The following is a 20,670-nucleotide window of genomic DNA, read 5'->3' as shown; positions in this document are numbered from 1 at the left end:
CATCTGACAAAAGGCTAATATCCAGAATCTATAAAGAACTTAAACAAATTTACAAGAAAAAAAATCAAACAACCTCATCAAAAAGTGGGCAAAGGATATGAACAGACACTTCTCAAAAGAAGACATTTATGTAGCCAACAGGCACATTAAAAAATGCTCATCATCACTGGCCATCAGAGAAATGCAAATTAAAACCACAATGAGAAATCATCTCACACCAATTAGAATGGCAATCATTAAAATGTCAGGAAACAACAGGTGCTGGAGAGGATGTGGAGAAATAGGAATGCTTTTACACTGTTGGTGGGAAACTAGTTCAACCATCGTGGAAGACAGTGTGGCGATTCCTCAAGGATCTAGAAGTAGAAATACCATTTGACCCAGCCATCCCATCACTGGACACACACTCAAAGGATTATAAATCATGATGCTATAAAGACACATGCACCCGTATCTTTATTGCGGCACTATTCACAATAGCAAAGTCTTGGAACCAACCCAAACGCCCATCAATGATAGAGTGGATTAAGAAAATGTGGCAGATATACACCACAGAATACAATGCAGCCATAAGAAAGGATGAGTTCATGTCCTTTGTAGGGACATGGATGAAGTTGGAAACCATCATTCTGAGCAAACTATCACAAGGACAGAAAACCAAACACTGTATGTTCTCACTCATAGATGGGAAATGAACAATGAGAACAGTTGGACACATGAAGGGGAACATCACACACCAGGGCCTGTTGTGGGGTTGGGGGAGGGAGGAGGGATAGCATTAGGAGATAAACCTAATGTAAATGACAAGTTAACAGGTGCAGCACACCAACATGGCACATGTACACATATGTAACAAACCTGCATGTTGTGCACATGTACCCTAGAACTTAAAGTATAATTTTTTTAAAAAGAAACAAAAGAGGAAAGGGGAGGAGAAAAAAAAATTGAGGAATGTTTGCCAATTAAAAAAAAAAGAAAAAAATAAGGCTCTACCCACAATTTGTTTCATTTTTCTAAGCAGGGCAACAGTTAAGGAGATAGGTTCTGTGGGCTTCTATACTTGATCTATCATTAATTTAGCTGGTGACTTTCATAAAGTTATCCTGGCTATGCCTCAATTTCAAAAAAAGGTGTAAAAAATAACACCTGCCTCATAAGGATGCTGTGAGCATTAAATGAGTTAGTACACACAAAACACTTAGAATATCTGACACTACCTCACAAAGGAAATAATACTATTATAATTACTACTACTATTGGATTATATAAAGGACATTTAATCTCCAGCTTTGCCTACTAGCTGCCAATGAATATCTTTGTACAAACATCTTTGTCTACTTATAGAAATGTCCCAGGGTAAATTATTGGCAGAGAATTTGATGCACTCAATTTTACAGGTACCTATTACATTGAAAAACATGGTTAATACTCATAGTCACTTGATTTAAAACAAACATGCCAATACAATTCAGCAAAGAAAAGATGGTCTTGTCAATAAACAGTGATAGTATAACTGGATATCCACACGGAAAAATACTGAAGTTTATCTCCACCTCATATCATAATCAAAAAATTTACTGCAGGTCACCCCAGCCCTAAAAAAGGTAAACACTTCCAGAGAAACACACACACACACACACACACACACACACACACACACACAAATATATCTATGATCTTGGGGTAAGTACAGTGGTCTTAAATGGGAAGCAGAATGCACATACCAAAAAGAAAAAATTAATAAATTAAATTTCAAATAATATCAAGAAAATGAGTAGGTAAGTCACAGACTAAAAGATACTAGCAATACATATATAAGACAAAGGACTGGCCGGGCGCGGTGGCTCAAGCCTGTAATCCCAGCCCTTTGGGAGGCCGAGACGGGCGAATCACGAGGTCAGGAGATCAAGACCATCCTGGCTAACATGGTGAAACCCCGTCTCTACTAAAAAATACAAAAAACTAGCCGGGCGAGGTGGCGGGCGCCTGTAGTCCCAGCTACTCGGGAGGCTGAGGCAGGAGAATGGCGTGAACCCGGGAGGCGGAGCTTACAGTGAGCCGAGATCGCGCCACTGCACTCCAGCTTGGGCGACACAGCGAGACTCCGTCTCAAAAAAAAAAAAAAAAAGACAAAGGACTGGTGTCAAGAATACGTACAGGCTGGGCACAGTGATTCACACCATGAATCTCAGCACTTTGGAGGCTAAGGTGGGAGAACTGATTGAGCCAAGGAGTTCAAGACCAGCCTGATCAACATAGTGACCATCTCTACAAAAAATTTAAAAATTCGCTGGGCATGGTGGCACACACCTTTAGTCCCAGGTACTTGGAAGGCTGAGGTGGAAAGATCACTTGAGCCCAATAGGTTGAGACTGTAGTGAGCCATGATCACACCACTGCACTCCAGCCTGGGCGACAAGAGACTTCATCTCAAAAAACATATATAAAAAACACATAGAGAGGTCCCTGCCCCACCAATTCGCTCCCCTCGGCACCAGCGGTGGCTGTGCTGTTGTGGTGTTAGCAGCATCCGGCTGCCACAGACCCCACCAACTACCAGCACCTGGTCTGCTCAGCGCTGCAGTGGGCCGGACCAACCACTGCACCACAGATCCTTTTGGAATAAACCACGGGATTGGGCCTCATCCAGATGTGGTGGAATATGCCAAGGAAAAACTGGAGAGCTTCATCAAAAATAGTGATAGCTTTGATAATCAGCTCCTAGACCTAGACTATCCATCTAAGAGAGAAGTTACAGGGCAAGGCTAGGTCACTCTGATGTCCTAGCAGCTCATCAAAAGAATTATATGTGCAAGTTGGCAAGCCCCCACTGTAAGCGAAATCATCTGTCCATCTGAAGATGAAGATATTCCAACACGCACGTATAAAGAAAACCACTGCTGAGATTTGAGTTCTGTGAACCTGCATTTGTCGTCAGTAATTGCCTCCAGATAGCATCTGACAGTCATCAGTATGACGGAAATTATTGTGGAGCTGGAGTCCAGAAAGACCATGAAAATACTACTATAAGTTGGAGGCATATTAGTCACGCCTATAGAGGATCCGTTAACACAGAACCGGGCAAAACACTTGGGAAAGGAAAAATATCCTTGTTTTGTCATTTGCTCCACTTGTGCAACCAAGTAAGAATGATAATGGCAAACCAGATTCTGTGGGACTCCCTCCCTGTGCTGTCAGGAATCTACAGGATTTGGCTTGTATTTACATTCGACGCACATTTAGAAATTGCATAAATGATGAGATGCAGGCCAAGGGGATTCCTCAAAGGGCTCTACCGAAAAAGAAAAAAAAAAAAAGAGTTAAACAGAGAATTAATATGTACATATTTGTGGGTAATCAGCTTATTCCTCAGTCTCTAGACAGAGAGGAGGATGAAAAAAATGGAAGAAGGTAACAAAGAAGAGGAAGAAAAAGATCACAGTGAAGCAATGAAGCCAGAAGAGCCACCTCAAAATTTACTGAGAGAAAAAATATCACAACTCTGCCCCTCCCTGAATCTTTAGAAGCTTACTTGACATATTTTAGAGACAAATAATTTAGATCAAGGAGAAAGAATGCCTACCAGTAATTCCTTTAGTCTTGAAAACGTAGCGTTTGTTTTTGTTAGGAATTAAGAGAGAGAATTATTTCTTTCATCAGAGCGAATTACAGTGGGAAAAAGCAAAACTTGTTTCTGTCAGTAACAAAAATAAAAGAATCCCTTTTATAAAATATATTTTTCTTTAAATCTTGGAAGAATGCTGTTTTAGCTCAGAGTGATTTCCAAGTGGAATGCAACAGTAGTCAAGATTTGTGTACTATAAATCCTTTTCTGATTCCTTACAGATTTGTAGTGGTAAGGGTTAGATTTAATTTTACATAAGGTTTAAATAACTGTCAAGTTTATATAATGTGATCTGAATTGCAGTTGTTTGCATTTCCTCTATGAAAACTTTAATAACGAAATCAAATGCTTTGTAGACCTATTTACCTTACTTTTGTTGCAGTCACTGTTGCTGGGTTGCTGTACATACATTCCAGGGCAATATATGGGTGCAATAACAATACAAGATATTGAATAATTTAGCTTTAAAAATCCCACAAAGTTTATGAAATTTTATAGCCCTGCTACTTCTGCTTTTGAATCTCTTGCCAAAAGACATGGGTGAAATATCTGCTTCTCTCATTTTAAGAACACAGCAAGTGAATTATTAAAATAGAAAGTATATACTTAATACAACTCTTATTTGGTACGGATCCTTTACATTTTCAGTATTTTTTTAAAATGAGGTTATCTTAACTTTCTAGCATTTTAAAAGTATATTTAGAATTGTTTTTTCTGTAGTTCACTGTATAAAGCATTTGGTTTGAAAAAAAAAATTGTTATGTGTGACTCTTGATAAGACACAGAAAGACGGAATGAGCATGAGTGATGGCCACCTTCCTGGCTGGCTCTAAGTAGCAGGGTAGATCTGATCAGCAGACGCACTTTAGCAAACGGAACTTCTAACTTATCTGAGTATTTATCTTTGACAAGGTAGGGCTAAGCTTGCTTAGATTTGCTTTGGATCTTTCTAGTATAAGAAATATTCACAGAAATTGTTTGTTTTGAAAATCCTGTTCCGAATCATATTGTAATCTTTGGGATCCACGCCATGTTCATTTCACTTCTTCTCATATTTTTCGTGTTTCTTTTGGTAAAATTATAATGGTTTTCATTTTGTACTTAGTATTACACACGTAAACCATCCATCATTTGAGCTTTACTGTAGCTTATCAGTGATAAAAACAGGCAGTAACTGCCATTGTTTGTTTGTTTTCCTAGTAAGGCCTGAAAACAGTCATTCTTTGTTAAGAAGGTATACAATGTAACATATTTACTAGTGTTACATGGATTATACTTTTCTTAAAAGAGAAAAAATTTGAGAGTATCAGGGACTACCACGAGCATTGTTACTACAGTAGTTGTTCAGATTTGGTTAAGGAAGCCCAATCAATGTATAGTGAAAGGATTATTATATCTCTGCTAAGATTCAGATATTGTTTCAAAAATCTCAGCTCCAATCATTCCACACATCTAAAAACAAGTGTTTGTACTCATCTAAGCATGAAACTGTCCCAAGTAAGTGAGGATATTTTAGTAATGTGAAAGACACTTTCATGGAAGGTATTTGTTTTATACCAGTGGGTGGGGTGGCAGAATTGGGAGTATTTCTACAGTTATTCTTAGATGATTACCGAAATGCCCCATCTCATTTCTATCTAGGAAAGGAAAAAATCAGTTTTATACTACTGTTGTCATCTGTCAGAAATGTTCATTTTATTTTGAGTTAAATGTTGCTTTAGAAGTTTAATCTTGAATTCCTGGTGACCACATGTTTGTATCTGGAAACCTTGGGGAGAGTTATCATCTGACTTATTCCCCCCGCTTTTTTTTGGTTGGAGCTGCTGTTTAGATGTGTAAAGACACATATTCTTAAATGATGATTTTACTATTTAGGAGGGAGTTTTTGTTGAGGATATATTTGAAGATTGGCTTTTTCATATTGTCTTTCCTTCTTTGGCCTTGGCAAAGTGTACAGTAGATTTTCATGATCATTGCATACCTTTTGTCATTGAAATATATCTTTTATTTTTTAAATGCATTCATTTTACAGTTGTGACTTTATCATTGACTTTAAGAGGCAGAAATAAGACATAAAAATTAAAGTGAAAAAAACATACAGAATGCCTACAAATCAATCAAGACAAATAACCTAATTTAAAAATAGGGAAAAGATGTGAATAGGTACTTCACAAGAGCCCTTGCAAAGGGCTAATAAAAATATTAAAACACAACTTCAGTACACTAGCAATGCAGGGGGCTGGTGAGGACATGGAGGAACTACAACTCTCATAAATTGCTGATAAGGATGTAAATTGGTTCAACACTTTTGTAAAGCTGTTTGGCAGTATCTACTTTGGCAGAAACATGCCTACTCTATGATTTAGCAACTCTACTCTAGATATATGTGCAAAAGAAATGAGTCAATACATCCAGCAGAAGATTTATATAAGGATTTCATAGCAGTTTCATTCAGAGTAGTTAAAAACTGCAAAAAAATCCAAATGCCCATCAAAGGAGAACAGATCAATAAAGTGTGTTATATGTATACAATGAATGCTAAATAGCTTTAAAAAGAACAGACTACCAATACACTAATACACACAACAATATAAATGAATCTCAGAAATTATGTTAAACAAAAGAAGCCAGATACATAAAGTACATACCGCATGATTTAAGAACAGACAGCTGAATCTATGGTGATACAGTAAGAATGATGGTTATCTCTCTGATGGAGAAACTACTAAGAATTGACTGAGAAGGGGCCTGAAGGAATTTTCTGAAATGATGGAACCATATGTTGATCTGGATGGTTGTTACATGGATATATACATATGTAAAAATTCACCAAGCTATATACTTAAGATCTTAAGAGATATATATACCTTACTGTACACAAGTTATACCTCAGTAAAAAAAGAAAAAAGATAGCCAAATTGTTCTGCATGAAGATGCATCTTACAAATTTTTTGTGAATCAAAGTCAAAGGCAAGGAATCTATTTTGTTCACCACTGCACACTTAATGCTCAATACAGTGCCAGGTACATGGCAGACGGTACATACGTTTTCTTCACTTTTGTTTTTTGGCTAGAAGAGTGTGGCTTTTATTCTATTTCTTCCTATTTTTAACTGTAGGAAACTATACATAACATAAAATTGACTATTTTGACCATGGTTAAGTCTACTGTTCAGTGGCATTACGTACATTCATACTGTTTTGCAACCTTCGCCACCATTCATCATCCATCTCCATAGCTCTTTTCATCTTGTAAAACTGAAACTCTACACCCATTAATCAACAACTCTCCATCCCCAATCTTCCCCCAGTCCCTGGTAACCATCATTCATTTTTTCTGTCTCTACGATTTTGACTACTCAAAGTCTTCATGTAAGTAGAACCATAACAGTATTTGTCCTTTTGTGACTGGCGTACTTTATTTAGCTAATGTCCTGAAGATGCATCCATGTTGTAGCTTACATCAAATTTCCTTTCAAGACTGAGTAATATTCAGTTCATAAGTATTTTTGAATTAATAAATTTACCATAACAGTAGTTTATACAAATTCTAAAAACCAGCCTCTTCATTTCAAATATACCAAAAATTCCAAAAACTAAATATCTAACACGTAGGAAAGCTGACAGGAGGAATGAAATAATTATATTCAAGAATATGGCTCACCTTCTTTGGGTCAAGATTCCCCAAAACTGAACTGGCCTGGGGACAAACTTCAGACAGTGAGCAACCAATCTTCATGATATCCTTATTTCTATTGATACTCTAGAAAGATCAGATATAAGATACAGTTAAATACTATATTATAGTGTTACACACTTGAGGGTTCTAAGCATGATAAAAGATTTTAGGCCATTAGAAATTAAATCAAGTTATGTCTGTATTTTTTCATAATTTAAATGAGTTATTTATAAGAAATGAGACTAGGCCATATAAAAAGTTTACTTCCCAATGAGTTCAAATTAGGTAGAATTCAAACAAGATACCAAATATAATTAAATCATATGGAAAGAATTCCTTAAAGATCTATTTGATTGCAGAGCTCAAACTGGGAAATAAAAGATGATCCTGGAATATTTGATGGTGTCAGAAAGTAAAACAACGCTAAAAATAAAAAATAAATAAAAAATTTTAAAAAAACTGGTTGTGATGGCTCACACCTGTAATCCCAGCACTTTGGAGGGCCGAGGTTGGAGGATCATTTTTGAGCCGAGGAGTTTGAGACCAGCTTGGCAACATGGTGAAACCCTGTTTCTACAAAAAAAAAAAAAAATACAAAAAATTAACCGGGCATGGTAGTGTGCGCCTATAGTCCCAACCACACAGGAAGATGAGGTGGGAGGATTGCTTGAGCCCAGAAGTTCGAGACTGCAGTGAGCCATGATCACACCACTGCACTCCAGCCTTGGTGACAGAGACACTGTCTCAAAAAAAAAAAAAACAAAAAAGTGCTCAAAAAAAGAATAGGACATCTTTAAGGACAAGTACCAATTTGTGTTCTTTGGTGAACTTTGTCCCAGTGGCCAAGGCTGAATCATTTAAACAACAAAATAAATAATGATAGCATAGGATTACAACCCATGGAATAAATATCCATGAGTTTATATTATTATAAATAATTGAATAAATAAATGGCAGAGAAAAGACAGCTCTTCCTTATAGAAGAATTCCAATTAATAGATGTGGAAGGAATGAGGGGAATAGAAAATCATTAGGCAAGCACTACAGCAATAAACAGTAAAATTCGTGGGTGAAAAGTTGAAGAGAAACTGGATTAGATAGCCTCAATAAGTCTCCTAAAACATTTATTAATTACAAAAGAAAAAAGAGTAACTTTACAGTGAAAAAACCTGGAAATTGCCACCCTACCCAAGTGAATCAAGGTTATCATCAATAAGAAGGTATATCACATCATGAAACCCCAATAATGATGTACTGAGAGGACTACAATATCACTTCTGTGGAACTCTTGCTAATCTATTTATAAGAAATCATCAAACAAACCCAAATTAAAGGATACTCTACAAAATAACTAATATTCATCAAAAGTGTCAAAAGTCTTGAAATACAAGGAAAAATTGAGGAACATTCAGAGGTTAAAGGAAACCAAGGATATACAACTAAATACAATTCGGGATTCCACACTGGATCCTGGAACACAAAAATACAAAAAACTGCTAAAATTTAAATAAGGGCTATAGTTTAGTTAACAGCATTGTACTAATGTTAATTTCCTGCTTTTGATCATTGTACCGTGGCTATATAACACATTAGCATTAAGGGAAGCTGGGTGTAGCCTCTACTAATTTTGCAACATTCCTGTAAGTCAAAGTTTCTTCAAAATAAAATGTTAAATATATATATGTGTTCTAAAGAAATATACCAACGAAATATTCAATAATGCTAGAAAGAACATGACTATCCGTGATGACTGAAAAAAAAAACTCTGAAAGAGCAGTTCAAAGAACATCATGATGAATATCAAAGTCTCAGCACAGAAGAGGAACTGAATTTAAACCGACCCTGAGAAACAGAGGCAACCTTTGTGAACAAACCCCTAGAATCAAAATATTCCATTTTTTTTTTTTTCACTATGCAGACTAAAACAAATAGGAGCTCTTTTTTTGTTTGTTTGGCACAATCTCAGCTCACTGCAGTCTCAATCTCCTGGGCCCAAGCAATCCTACCACCCTCAGCCTCCCACACAGCTGGGAACACAGGCATGCACCATGCCTGGTTAATTTTTTTTTTTTTTTTTTTTTTGGAGCGACTAGGTCTCACTATGTTGCCAAGGTTGGTCTCAAACTCCTGGGCTCCGGCGATCCTCTCACATAGGTCTCCCAGAGTGTTGAGATTACAGGCCTGAGCCGCCATGCCTGACCAGAAGCTCTTTCTTTCAAAGACACAGGTGGAGTCAAATACTTCAGATTCCTTCAGCTGCCACCCATCCAATCTGAAGTGTTTGCTTATAAGTGGTTTATAAGGCAGAAGCCCACAGGGCAAAAAATGGAGAACATATGTGAGCAGATTTTCATCCTAATCTGCCTACCCATATTTCCAAATCTCTAGTCTTCTCTATGTCTACATCCCACCCTAACCCCAACCAAATTTGCCAATTTGCTTCCTGAAATAACCACTGCATTCATTTACACACCGTCAGTAGTTTTAATGTTTAATCTTTTCATGTGCATATTTCTTGTTTTAAATGTTCTTCTGCAAGCACCTCAACTTCATGGTTTAACTCAGAGGTTGGCAAATTACAGCCACCTGTTTTAGTAAATAAAGTTCACTGCATCACAGCTACACACACTCATTCACATTTTGTCTATGGCTGCTATGCACTATGTTGGCAGAGTTGAATAGCTGCAAAAGAAACTGTATGGGCTAAAAATGGTAAACTACTCATCATCCGATCCTTTACAGAAAAAAAATTTGCTGACTCTTGAATTTGCTCCAAATTCAATCAACATCTTCACAAATAAAGTAAACTGAAATCAAAGTCTAGAGCTGCACTACTGAATACAACAGCCAATACCCACTTAAAATGTGGCTAGTCTAAGTAGACATGCTCTAAGTCTAATACACACACTGGATTTCAAAGACAATATTAAAAAGTAAATATAAACTATCCTGTTTACATTTCCATGCTAATTATATTTTGAAACAATATTTTGGATATATTGAGTTAAATAAAATGTATTAATTAAAATATCACCTGCTATTTTTAGTTTCTTCAATGTGGCTGCCAAAAATGTTTTAAAATTACTTTCGTGGCTCATATATTTCTACTAGACAGCACTAGTCTAGAAAATCTTTTTACACTGATAAATGATGTTTCTATAAAATAAGCTTAAATATAATTTATCACCCAACCTGGGACACTGTTGAGAGTGATGCAGCTGTCACTAATACAGAGACAATGGGCATGGAACCAGCAACGTGTGAGCAACGTTTAGACAATATGCATAAGCAGAAACAAATCTGCCAAATACATGTGCATAAGCAGACACACGAATTTGCCCTAAGTTTTCTATAACATCACCCTTCCGCAATGTTTTATTACATGCAGCCATGCCCCACATAGTGACATTGTAGTTAAGAATGAACCACATACACTGCAGTAGTCCCATAAGATTATAATGAAGCTGAAAAATTCCTATTGCCTAGTGTAGTCCCAGCCATCGTAACATCATAGAACAACGCATTACTCACATATTTGTGGTGATGCTGGTGTAAACCTACTGTGCCCCACTCTTACAAAAGCACAGCACATACAATTATGTATAGTACATAATATGTGGTAATGAAAATAAACAACTATGTCATTGGTGTGTGTGTATATTTTTTTTTACTATTTTATTTTAGTGTACTCCTCCTACCCATTTAAAAAAGTTACTTGTACAGCCACCTCAAGTCCTTCTGAAGATATTCCAAAAGGGCATTATTATCACAGAAGATGACAGCTCCAATGCACGTTACTGACTCTGAAGACCTTCTAGGAGGATAAGAAGTGGAGGTGAAAGACAGTGATATTGATGATCTTGTGTCTTCGTTTTTAGCCAAAAAGATTTTAAAGTAAAAAAATTAAAAGTTTCTTAAAAAGAGAAAAAAAGCTTTAAAATAAGGACATAAAGAATATTTTTGCACAGCTCTACAATGTTTGTTTTAAGCTATGTTATCACAGATGAGTCAAAAGTTTATTAAAAGTTACAGTAAGCTAAGGTTTACTGAAGAAAAATATTTTTATAAATTTAGTGTAGCCTAAGTGTATGGTATTTATAAAGTATACAGTAGTATACGGTAATGTCCCAGGACCTCACATTCCTCACTACTCAATGACTCACCCAAAGCAATTTCTAATCCTGCAAGCTCAGTTCACGGTAAGTGCCCTATACAGGTGTACCATTTTTCAATCTTTTATAAAATATTTTTACTGTATCTTTATATTTAGATACATAAAGACTTACCATTGTATTACAACTGTCTGCAGCATTCAGTACAGTAACATGGGGTACAGGTACACCACACGGCCTAGGTATGTAGTAGGCTATATCATCAAGGTTTCTCTAAGTACATTCTACGATGTTCATACAGCAAAAAAGTTGCCTAATGACGCGTTTCTCTGTATGTATCCCAGTCATTAAGTGATGCATGACTGTATATTTAAGAACTCTGGGTTAATCATATTCTTCTAGAACTTTCTTCTCATATATTCTCCTATTTCCCACATTATGAGTTCACCTCATCCTCCACCAAAAGGAGTTCCCATGCTATAGGGAGTACAGAGAAATGTAATTTCTTTCCCTTCCATACCATGTACAGTTTACAAAGCCAAAAATTAGCAGATCATTCTGTGCATTACAGGAATTCACCTTCTTAAATTGTGGAACACAGCCCTTTAGTGCTTGCTTTGTATTTAAAACTGAGTAATCTTACCTAACCAACAGCCTCCCAACAGAAAATCAGAAATGTTTCATTCATGCTTCCAATTTTATGAGGAAAAATACCATATCTCAAATTTAAGCCATTAGAAAAAAAGACCAAGATTTTAAAAACTTATCCTCCTTCAAGAAACAATCTTATAAAAGACCCCTAGATGGGGCTATAACTTCACAAATACAACAGGCTCTCAGACTCCAGCAAAAGCAGCCTACAATTGAGTGGAATTCTGAAATCACAATCTTGCCAATTTTCTTTTTTTAAACTTGGTGCATTATGCGCATAATATTCATGTGTCAAGTAATGTCGCAGCTGTCGACATTTGTCTTCTAATAATGCCTGGTGATAAATAATTCAATAAATATTAGGCAATGAGAATAATAAATATATTTATTCCTGGATTTTATTTTGTTTTTGTTGAGGAGGAACTGGATTGGGGGGAGTTGAGGGGGGATATCAACCAGTTTGTTATTTACCTGGGCCCAAAACGTTACTGCATCTTCTATGTGACTTCCAACCACATCTTCCACTAAAATCAAATCACAATACAAAGAAAATTAGAAATTAATCAGTACCATCTAGCTGTTAACACCCCAAAATGATTTTTAGTGTCAGTACCTTTATCGTAATGTGTATCTTCATCCATTTGGACAATTCCTGAAAAACTAGAACAATTCAATACCTTAAATTAGATTATAATAATCCATCCATTAATAATGAATGAAGACTAAACTACATCATGTTCAATTCTTACAAATGTTTTATCCTAAATGCAGCATCAAAATTCAAACTCTATATTAAAAATGAACTCAATATTTCCTTCAATAACTCTTTTGAGTATTTTGTAGTATATGCAATTTTATCATATTTAATCTCTATTCTTAAAATTATCTCTTTAGCCAAACTTTTACAAATTTATACTGAACAACTCATATACATTTTGATCACTTACATAAATCAACACTTTGAAACAATGTACATATTCTTTTTTAGAAAATATCCTCCCATAAAAAGGACTTCCACAACGTAAACAAAGAATAATAGAACAAATGCTTTAAACTGTTAGTCTATTTTATGTAAAAGGCATGGTGGTTACTATTTTTGAAGATTCCATGGGATGAAAGACTGCAAAATACATAGAATTTTGCCTATTACTTCAAAAACAATTTTCATTATATATTATACTTTATCACATGCAAAAATATTCCAAAATAAATGTACACTACTATATAATTTTATCTGTAATATAATAGAACATTGCACTTTCCATTTATAAGTGTTGAAGAAAAATTAAAATACAGATTTTTGATTTTTTTTTTTTTACCCCAAACGAAGTCTTGCTCTGTCGCTCAGGCTGGAGAGCAGTGGCACGATCTCGGCTCACTGCAACCTCCACTTCCCGGATTCAAGCAATTCTCCTGCCTCACCCTCCCAAGTAGCTGAGAATACCGGCGCATGCCACCACGAGCGGCTAATTTTTGTATTTTTAGTAGAGACAGGGTTTCACCATGTTGGCCAGGCTGGTCTCGAACTCCTGACCTTGTGATTTGCCCACCTCGGCCTCCCAAAATGCTGGGATTACAGGCCTAAGCCACCGCAATTTTTTAAGAGCTTTAAGAGTTGTCTAGGAACACCACTACACTGAAGTTTCAAATGCTCTCTCATTATAAAAAGGGAAACATTAACTCCTCATCACAGAAAGATAAAATTTTTAAAATGGATTACTTTTGTTACAACTTAATTTTTTTAAAAAATGTTTTGTAAGTGGCATGAAAACGTCTCCAAAACAAGGGTTCTTTTCTACTGGTCAAAAAGCAGTTTTTAAATTCAACTGACCGAAAAGCTGTAAAAACTTTTAGGGAGACTATATATTCCCATGGAAGGCATTAAGGCTTAAATTCAGTAAAAGTTAAAATTACTTTAGAAATCTCTCCACACACTCCAAGAAGCTACTTCTACAATAGTTTTTAAATCCTACTTTAAAATGACTCGCCCTGATTATGAAGGAACTGATGCCGTACACTTTCTGCAAACAGAGATCACCAAATGGTACACCCAAATCTCCACTTCGTGATGAAAATTTGGAAGAGATGGGTACACGTAGCTCCCTGACACTTATTTTACAAGGGATTTTGAAACAAATGGCAAAGAATTTTCCAGAAGGGGAAGAGAGTGTGCAGGCTGCGTGACCTCGTCTTCATGGAACTTACTCAGGCCCAAGGTTTTTTCAAGCCAGTTTCGCCTGCCTGCACGCACTCAAAAACTGGGGCATCTGACACTCCTCTGGGGTGGCGGGCGGCTCGAAGGTGACAGAAAACCCTGAAATGGGCCTCGTCCCCAGGATAGGAGACCTAAAACGCAAGCAGCGACGAAAACAGTCCTTGAAGCGGCCACCACTGCACGTACCACAAAAACTACTACTGACCTCACACTTTCCGTTGCAGAAGCTCTAGAAAAGTGACCCTGGCCCCACATACTGGGCTCTCGGCCCTCCGCCCGCCGTAGCACACGTGCAGAAGCTTACCGCGCGAGCTTTGGCCGCAAAGGCCCCACACTGCGCCTGCGTGCACAGCGCTGCGCCATCATCCGGTGCTAGCGGGAGTCACGTGGCAGCCACGGCCTACCGCCTAGTTAGAAGCGTGCGCGGAGCGGCCTGGCGCTGGCGGCTGCCGACCCCACGCACTGAGGCTGCGCCCTGGTGATTTATAGGCTGGGGTGGGGTCCATGGCCAGTTCCTTTCACGAGGCTTCAAGCAGTGACGTTAGAGGTGACGTAGGATTTCGTGGCCTTTCCTAATCTGTTCACGTGGATTAAAATTTTAGAAACACCCAAATTAGAAGAACCCCGACATTCTATTTACACGATGGGAAAGAGAAAATAACTCTGGTAACTGAAAATGTGTTTTTCAGATTAGTAGCTTTACAAGCGTTGGTCAATTCATCCCTAGATTCCACAGCTCTCTCTAGCGTTACAACTTTTTCCACAATCTTAAGAGGAAAAAATTAGCTGTCTGCTTCTTTGGAGATATTATGCTTTGTGGCAAGCCTTACACAATTGAAAATTATATCTGGTTAATTTTTAACAGCTTGAAGTGTAAAGTACAATAAACTGCAGATATCAAAAAAGTGCATAATTTGTTAAGGGTGAACATATGTATACACTGTTGAAATCACCCCCACAATTAAGATAAACTTTTCTATCACCTCAAAGTTTCCTCATGCTTGATTATAATACCTGACTCCTCCCAGGTCCCGTTCTGCTTTCTGTCACCATACATTAGTTTGCGTTTTCTAGAATTTTACGATACTAGAATCATACAGTATGAACATTTAATCTAGCTTCTTTCCAATAGCATAATTATTTTGATTGATAAATTTTGTCATATGTATCAAGAGTTTGTTGGGTTTTATTGCTGTTACTATTCCGTTGCATGAAGATAACACAATTTATTTACCTTTTAACAGGTATTTGGACTGCTTCCAGTTTTGAATTGTTTCAAATAAAGCTGCTATTGTGTACAAGTCTTTGTATGGACATATGTTTTCTTATGGGTTAGTGCCTAGGAGTGGAATGGCCAAGTCATAGAATTGTGTATGTGCTTTAAAAACTGCCGCATTGTTTTACAGTGTTGTACTATTTTATATTCCCACCAGCGGGGTTTCAGAGTTCTTGTTGCTCTGTGTCCTCACCATCATTTGATATGGTCTGTGTTTTTAAGTTTAAACATTTATATATAAATGTTTAAAGTGATATCTTCTTGTGTTTTAATTTGCATTTATTTCTCTACTAACTAAAGATGTTGAGAAACTTTTCTTATGTTTATTTTCCATCCAGATCTTCCTAAATGAGGTGTCTGTTCAAGTTTTTTCCTGTTTCCTAACTGAATTTATTATTGAGTTTTGACAGTTCTTTATATACTATGGATACAACTCCTTCACGTTTGAAAATATTTTCTCCCAGTCTACAGCTGTCTTTTTGTTTTCTAAAAAGGGTATTTCAAAGAACAAAAGTTTTTCATTTCAATAAAGTCTAATTTATCAGTTTTGTCTTATGGGTCATGTTTTTATGTTGTACATAAGGAATCTCTGACTAGCCTGGTTCACAAAAGTTTTCTTATGTATTTTCTTCTAGAAATTTTACATGTTCAAGCTTTACATTTTGATATGTAGTCCTTTTTGAGTTTATTTTTATAACATATGAAACGATCAAATTTTATTTTATTGCATATGGACATCTAATTTTTCCAGCATCATTTGTTGAAAACACTGTCATTTGTCTATTGACTTGTCTTTGCACCATCGTCAGAGATCAATTAACCATACATGTGCAAGTCTATTTCTGGATTCTCTGTTCTGTTACACTGATCTATTTGCTTTCTTTAGACTAATACCACACTGTCTTAAATACTGTAGTTTTATAGTAACTCTCGAAGACATGTACTGTAAGCCTTCCAATATTATTCTTTTTCAAAGTTGTTTTAGGTTTGTAGTTTCATGCGATCGTAAAACTAATTTGTCATTATCTACACACACACAGAGCATGCTGTGATTTTGATTGGGATTACATTGAATGTATATACCAATTTGAGAAGAATGGACATCTTAGCTATATTGAGTCTTCTGATCCATGAATGCAGTATATTTATTTGGGTCTTATTTTATCTCTCTGAGTGATGTTTTGTGCTTTTCATTATAAAAGTTTGACTTTTGTCTGATTTAACCCTAAGAATTTCATTTTTCATGCTGTTGTAAATTGTATTATTTTCTTAATTTCAACTTCTGTTTTGTTGCTAGTATATAGAAATATAACTTTAGTATATTGTGCATTATTTCTGTGATAGTTTTTCTGTGGGGGGGTGTGTGTGTGTGTGTAAGACATGGTCTCGCTCTGTCATCCAGGTGAGAGACCTGTGGTGATATCACAGGTCATTGCAGCCTTGAGTTCCCGGGCTTAAGCAATCCTCCTGCCTCAGTCTCCCAAAGTTCCGGTATTAGGCACTGAGCCTAGCCTATTTCTGGTGATAGTTTTTAAAATAAATTTAACAGAATTATCTACATAGATGATCATGTCTTATGCAAATAAAGGCTGTTTTTACTTTCTCCTTTACAATCCGGAAGTCTTTTATTTATTTTTATCTTGCCTTATTGCAGTGGCTAGATCCTCCAGTGTAATGCTGAAAATAAGTGCTGAGAGCAGACACCCTTGCCATGTTCCTATTCTTAAGAGGAAGGCATTTCCCTCTCACCATTAAGTATGATGTTTGCTGTGGGTTTATAATAGATACCCTTTAATAGATTAAGGAAGTTACTTTCTATCCTGAGTTTGCTGAAAATTTTTATCATGAATGTGTGTTGAATTTTGTCAAATACTTATTTTCATATCTATTGATATGATCATGTGGTTCTTTTTTAGTTTGTTAATATGATGAATTACATCAATTAATTTTCAAATGTTATACCAACCTTGCATTTCTGGGATAAAATTCACTTGGTCATGATGTATTATCCTTTTTATATATTCTCATATTAGATTTGCTAAAATTGTTAAGAATTTTTGCATCTATGTTCAAGAGGAATATTGGTCTGAAATTTTCTCTTCTCATAATGACTTTGTCTGGTTTTGATATCAGAGTGATGCTGGCCATATAGAATAAGTTGCAAAGAATTCCCAACTTCAGTTTCTGGAAAGATCTTATAGAATTGATATTCTTTGTTCCTTTAAGACTTGGTAAAATTCACTGTGTGGCCATCTAGCCATCTAGGCATCATTTCCTTTAGTGCACTTTCTAGCCATCTAGAATTTTCTTTGTGGTAAGGTTTTTAACTACAAATTCAATTTCTTTAATAGATATAGGGCTAATCATGTTACCCATTTAGTATCTAATGAGCTTGATAGTTTTGTCTACATTGTAATTTTTTTAACTTTATATTTTCCTGGTGCCTCAATATCCCCACAAATAGGCTATAACCACCCTGCCCAAATGACCAGGTGTACCAGGGTGATAGGCTAGTTCCTGCCACCTCCTGACTGTGACCTAATGACTTTCAAAAAGCCCCAATAAAATACCTTCACATGTTTTCTTGTGTACTCTGCTCTGACCCCCAGTAAAGGCACTTGGCCATGGGTCCTCACTCTCTCTAAGCTCAAGCATGCTCCCTTGGCGTTCAAACCTTATATGTAGCCCCCATGTGGCATGTCATGCCTCTCTTTTCTAGGACAAATGAGTATAATAACGCCTTTATTTTTATATGCCTCACTGGAATTTCCATGGCCACACTGGAATGATCCTTAAACATCCCACAAAGGAGACTTACGACACAGTGTTTTTTTAAGGAATTTGTCCATTTCATCTGAGTTGTCAAAATAATTGGCATAGTTATTTATAGTATTCCCTTAGTATCCTTTTAATATCTGTAGAATCTATAGTGATGTCATCACTTTCATTCCTAACATGGATAATTTGTGTGCTTTCTCATATTAGTCAGGCTAGAGATTTATAAATTTTATTGGTTTTCTTGATTTTCTCTCTTGCTTTTGTTTTCTATTTCAGTTTATACTCTGGTCTTATTTTCCCTTTTCTATCTATTTTAGTTTCATTTTCTCTTATTTTTCTAGTTCCTTAAGGTAAGAGCTGATTTGAGATTTTTCTTCATTACTGATGAAGGCATTTTGGTACCATAAATTTTCCTTCACATACTGCTTTAGCTGCATCCCGCAAATATTACGATGTTGTGTGTTCACTGCCTTTCAATTAAAAGTGCTTTTATTCCCATTTTGACTTTTTTTCTTTGGCCCATGGATCATTTACACGTGTTATATAATTTTCAAACATTTGAGATTTTTCCAGATATCTTTGTTATAGATTTATAATTTAATTCCACTGTGGTCAGGGGATATACTTTAAGATCCGAATTATCTTAAGAATATTGAGCCTTGTTTTATGGCCTAAAATATGGTCAATCTTAGTAAATGTTCCATTTGCACTAAAAAAAAAAAAAAAGAATGTGTTTTCTGCTGTTATTGGTTAGTGTGTTCTATAAATGTCAATTAGGTGAAGTTGGTTAATACTGTTGTTCAAGTATTCCATATCCTTACTGGCTTTATGTCGACATGACCCATTGGTCAAGGGAAGCATCTAGGTCATTAACTCTGTCCTACAGCATCTAAGAAGCCCTGGGGCAAGAAGCAAGAGCCATCAGTGTAGGTCCAGGGGTTCTGTCAGCTACAAAGTATATCTAGCTCAATTATGTATATTTAGGGAGAGTAGAAATAGAGTGGGACCAGACCCATTTTACCTTCTGTGAGATCAACTTTGGCCAGGACTCCATTTGTCACTGAGATTCCCTACTCTAACCAGTGAACCACAATAGTCTTTTGGGTCTGCTGGGATCCATGTCAGGTCAGGCACTGTATCCAACAGTCCTTGGTTAAAAAAACAAATCTGACTATTCCTTTTTATCCGTTGCACAGTTACCCTGGTAAATGATGGTACGTGACTGCCCCTTGGAGAAAGGATTAGGGGGATATTTACCAAATATACTTGATGATCCTTCCTCAAGGGGATCTGGGCCTTCCCTTCAATAATGAGCTTTAGATCTGGAAACTGGATGGGGAACTATGGTTTTTCATTACAAAGATTGATGTCAGCCTTCTCCTTGCCAATTCTCAATTTTCTTTTTTGAGGGGTGAGAGGAGTCAGTTATATAAGTAAAATAACATCGTAATCAGCTGTCCTTCTGTCTTGCCCCTTGGAACATCATGAACTTTACCTTGTTCACAGATTCATGCCTATGTGCCTATTAAGTTAATTATGTCAATTGGGCCTCTGACAGTTAAGTTCCACAACTTGGCCTTCAAAATTCTGGCATCCCATCATCTATATACATTGATACCACAGAGCCCATAGTCATGACAGCATCTTCCATCATCAGTTCTAGCCTGTACAGGTCAATCAACCATTGCCAAGCTTTTCAAAGTTTCCAGTATACTCTTCACCATTACATTTCTTTTTGTTGTTGTTTGAGACAGGATCTCACTGTGTCATCCAGGGTAGTGTATGGCATGATCAAGGATCACTGCAGCCTCGACCTCCTGGCTCAAGCATCCTCCCACCTCAGCCTCCCAAAAAGCTAGGACTACAGGCATGCACCACCATGCCCACCTAGTATGTGTGTGGGTATATAGACGAGTTCTCACTATGTTGCCCAGGCTGGTCTTGAACTCTTGGGCTCAAGCAATCCTCCCACCTCAGCCTCCCAAAGTGCTGGGATTACAGATGTGATCCACTGTACCTGACTACCATTATATATTTTTTTGCCTTAGTTATGAATATCATCTGGGCCCTCCCAGGGAAAACTCAGGTGATAGCTTCTCCAGTTTCAAACAACAAATACATCCCTGAGCTTTCTGACTGCATCCTCAATACTATGTCAGATAACTGCTAGCATGCCTATCATATCTTCTATATGCCATCCTTGCATTGTGTTAGGAGCAACTCCAAAAATTCTTGCCAAGGAATTAAATCATGCATCATGAGTGAGTGCCCCCATGTTACTCTCTCCTATCAAGCCTTATATTCCACCTCCACCCCACCCCTTGATTCAATATCC

At 36.7% G+C, this 20,670-nt stretch overlaps 1 protein-coding gene and 1 pseudogene across 5 annotated transcripts in view; one reads left to right on the top strand and one right to left on the bottom strand.

Moving 5' to 3' along the window:
• The window catches only part of STK31 (serine/threonine kinase 31), a 134,070-nt gene extending 119,417 nt beyond the window's left edge, over positions 1–14,653 (bottom strand). For 2 of the 5 annotated variants that reach the window (XM_011973955.1, XM_011973954.1), the window contains exons 1-4: positions 14,487–14,653; positions 12,680–12,726; positions 12,538–12,590; positions 7,289–7,387 (exon numbers count right to left, since the gene is read on the bottom strand). In XM_011973955.1, the coding sequence (XP_011829345.1) occupies positions 7,289–7,387; positions 12,538–12,590; positions 12,680–12,726; positions 14,487–14,536 (249 nt within the window). In that variant the 5' untranslated portion in view covers positions 14,537–14,653. Of the gene's footprint in view, positions 1–7,288; positions 7,388–12,537; positions 12,591–12,679; positions 12,727–14,054 lie in introns of all 5 variants that reach the window. The other 3 variants (XM_011973956.1, XM_011973957.1, XM_011973958.1) reach the window with 3 other exon arrangements.
• LOC105535002 lies at positions 1,347–3,556 on the top strand (annotated as a pseudogene).
• Positions 14,654–20,670: the final 6,017 nt, after the last annotated feature.

This window comes from Mandrillus leucophaeus, unplaced genomic scaffold (assembly GCF_000951045.1).
Source record: "Mandrillus leucophaeus isolate KB7577 unplaced genomic scaffold, Mleu.le_1.0 Scaffold140, whole genome shotgun sequence".
NCBI classification, from domain to species: domain Eukaryota; kingdom Metazoa; phylum Chordata; class Mammalia; order Primates; family Cercopithecidae; genus Mandrillus; species Mandrillus leucophaeus.
The sequence above is the reverse complement of the archived record's forward strand: the minus strand, read 5'-3'. Positions and strand labels throughout refer to the sequence as shown.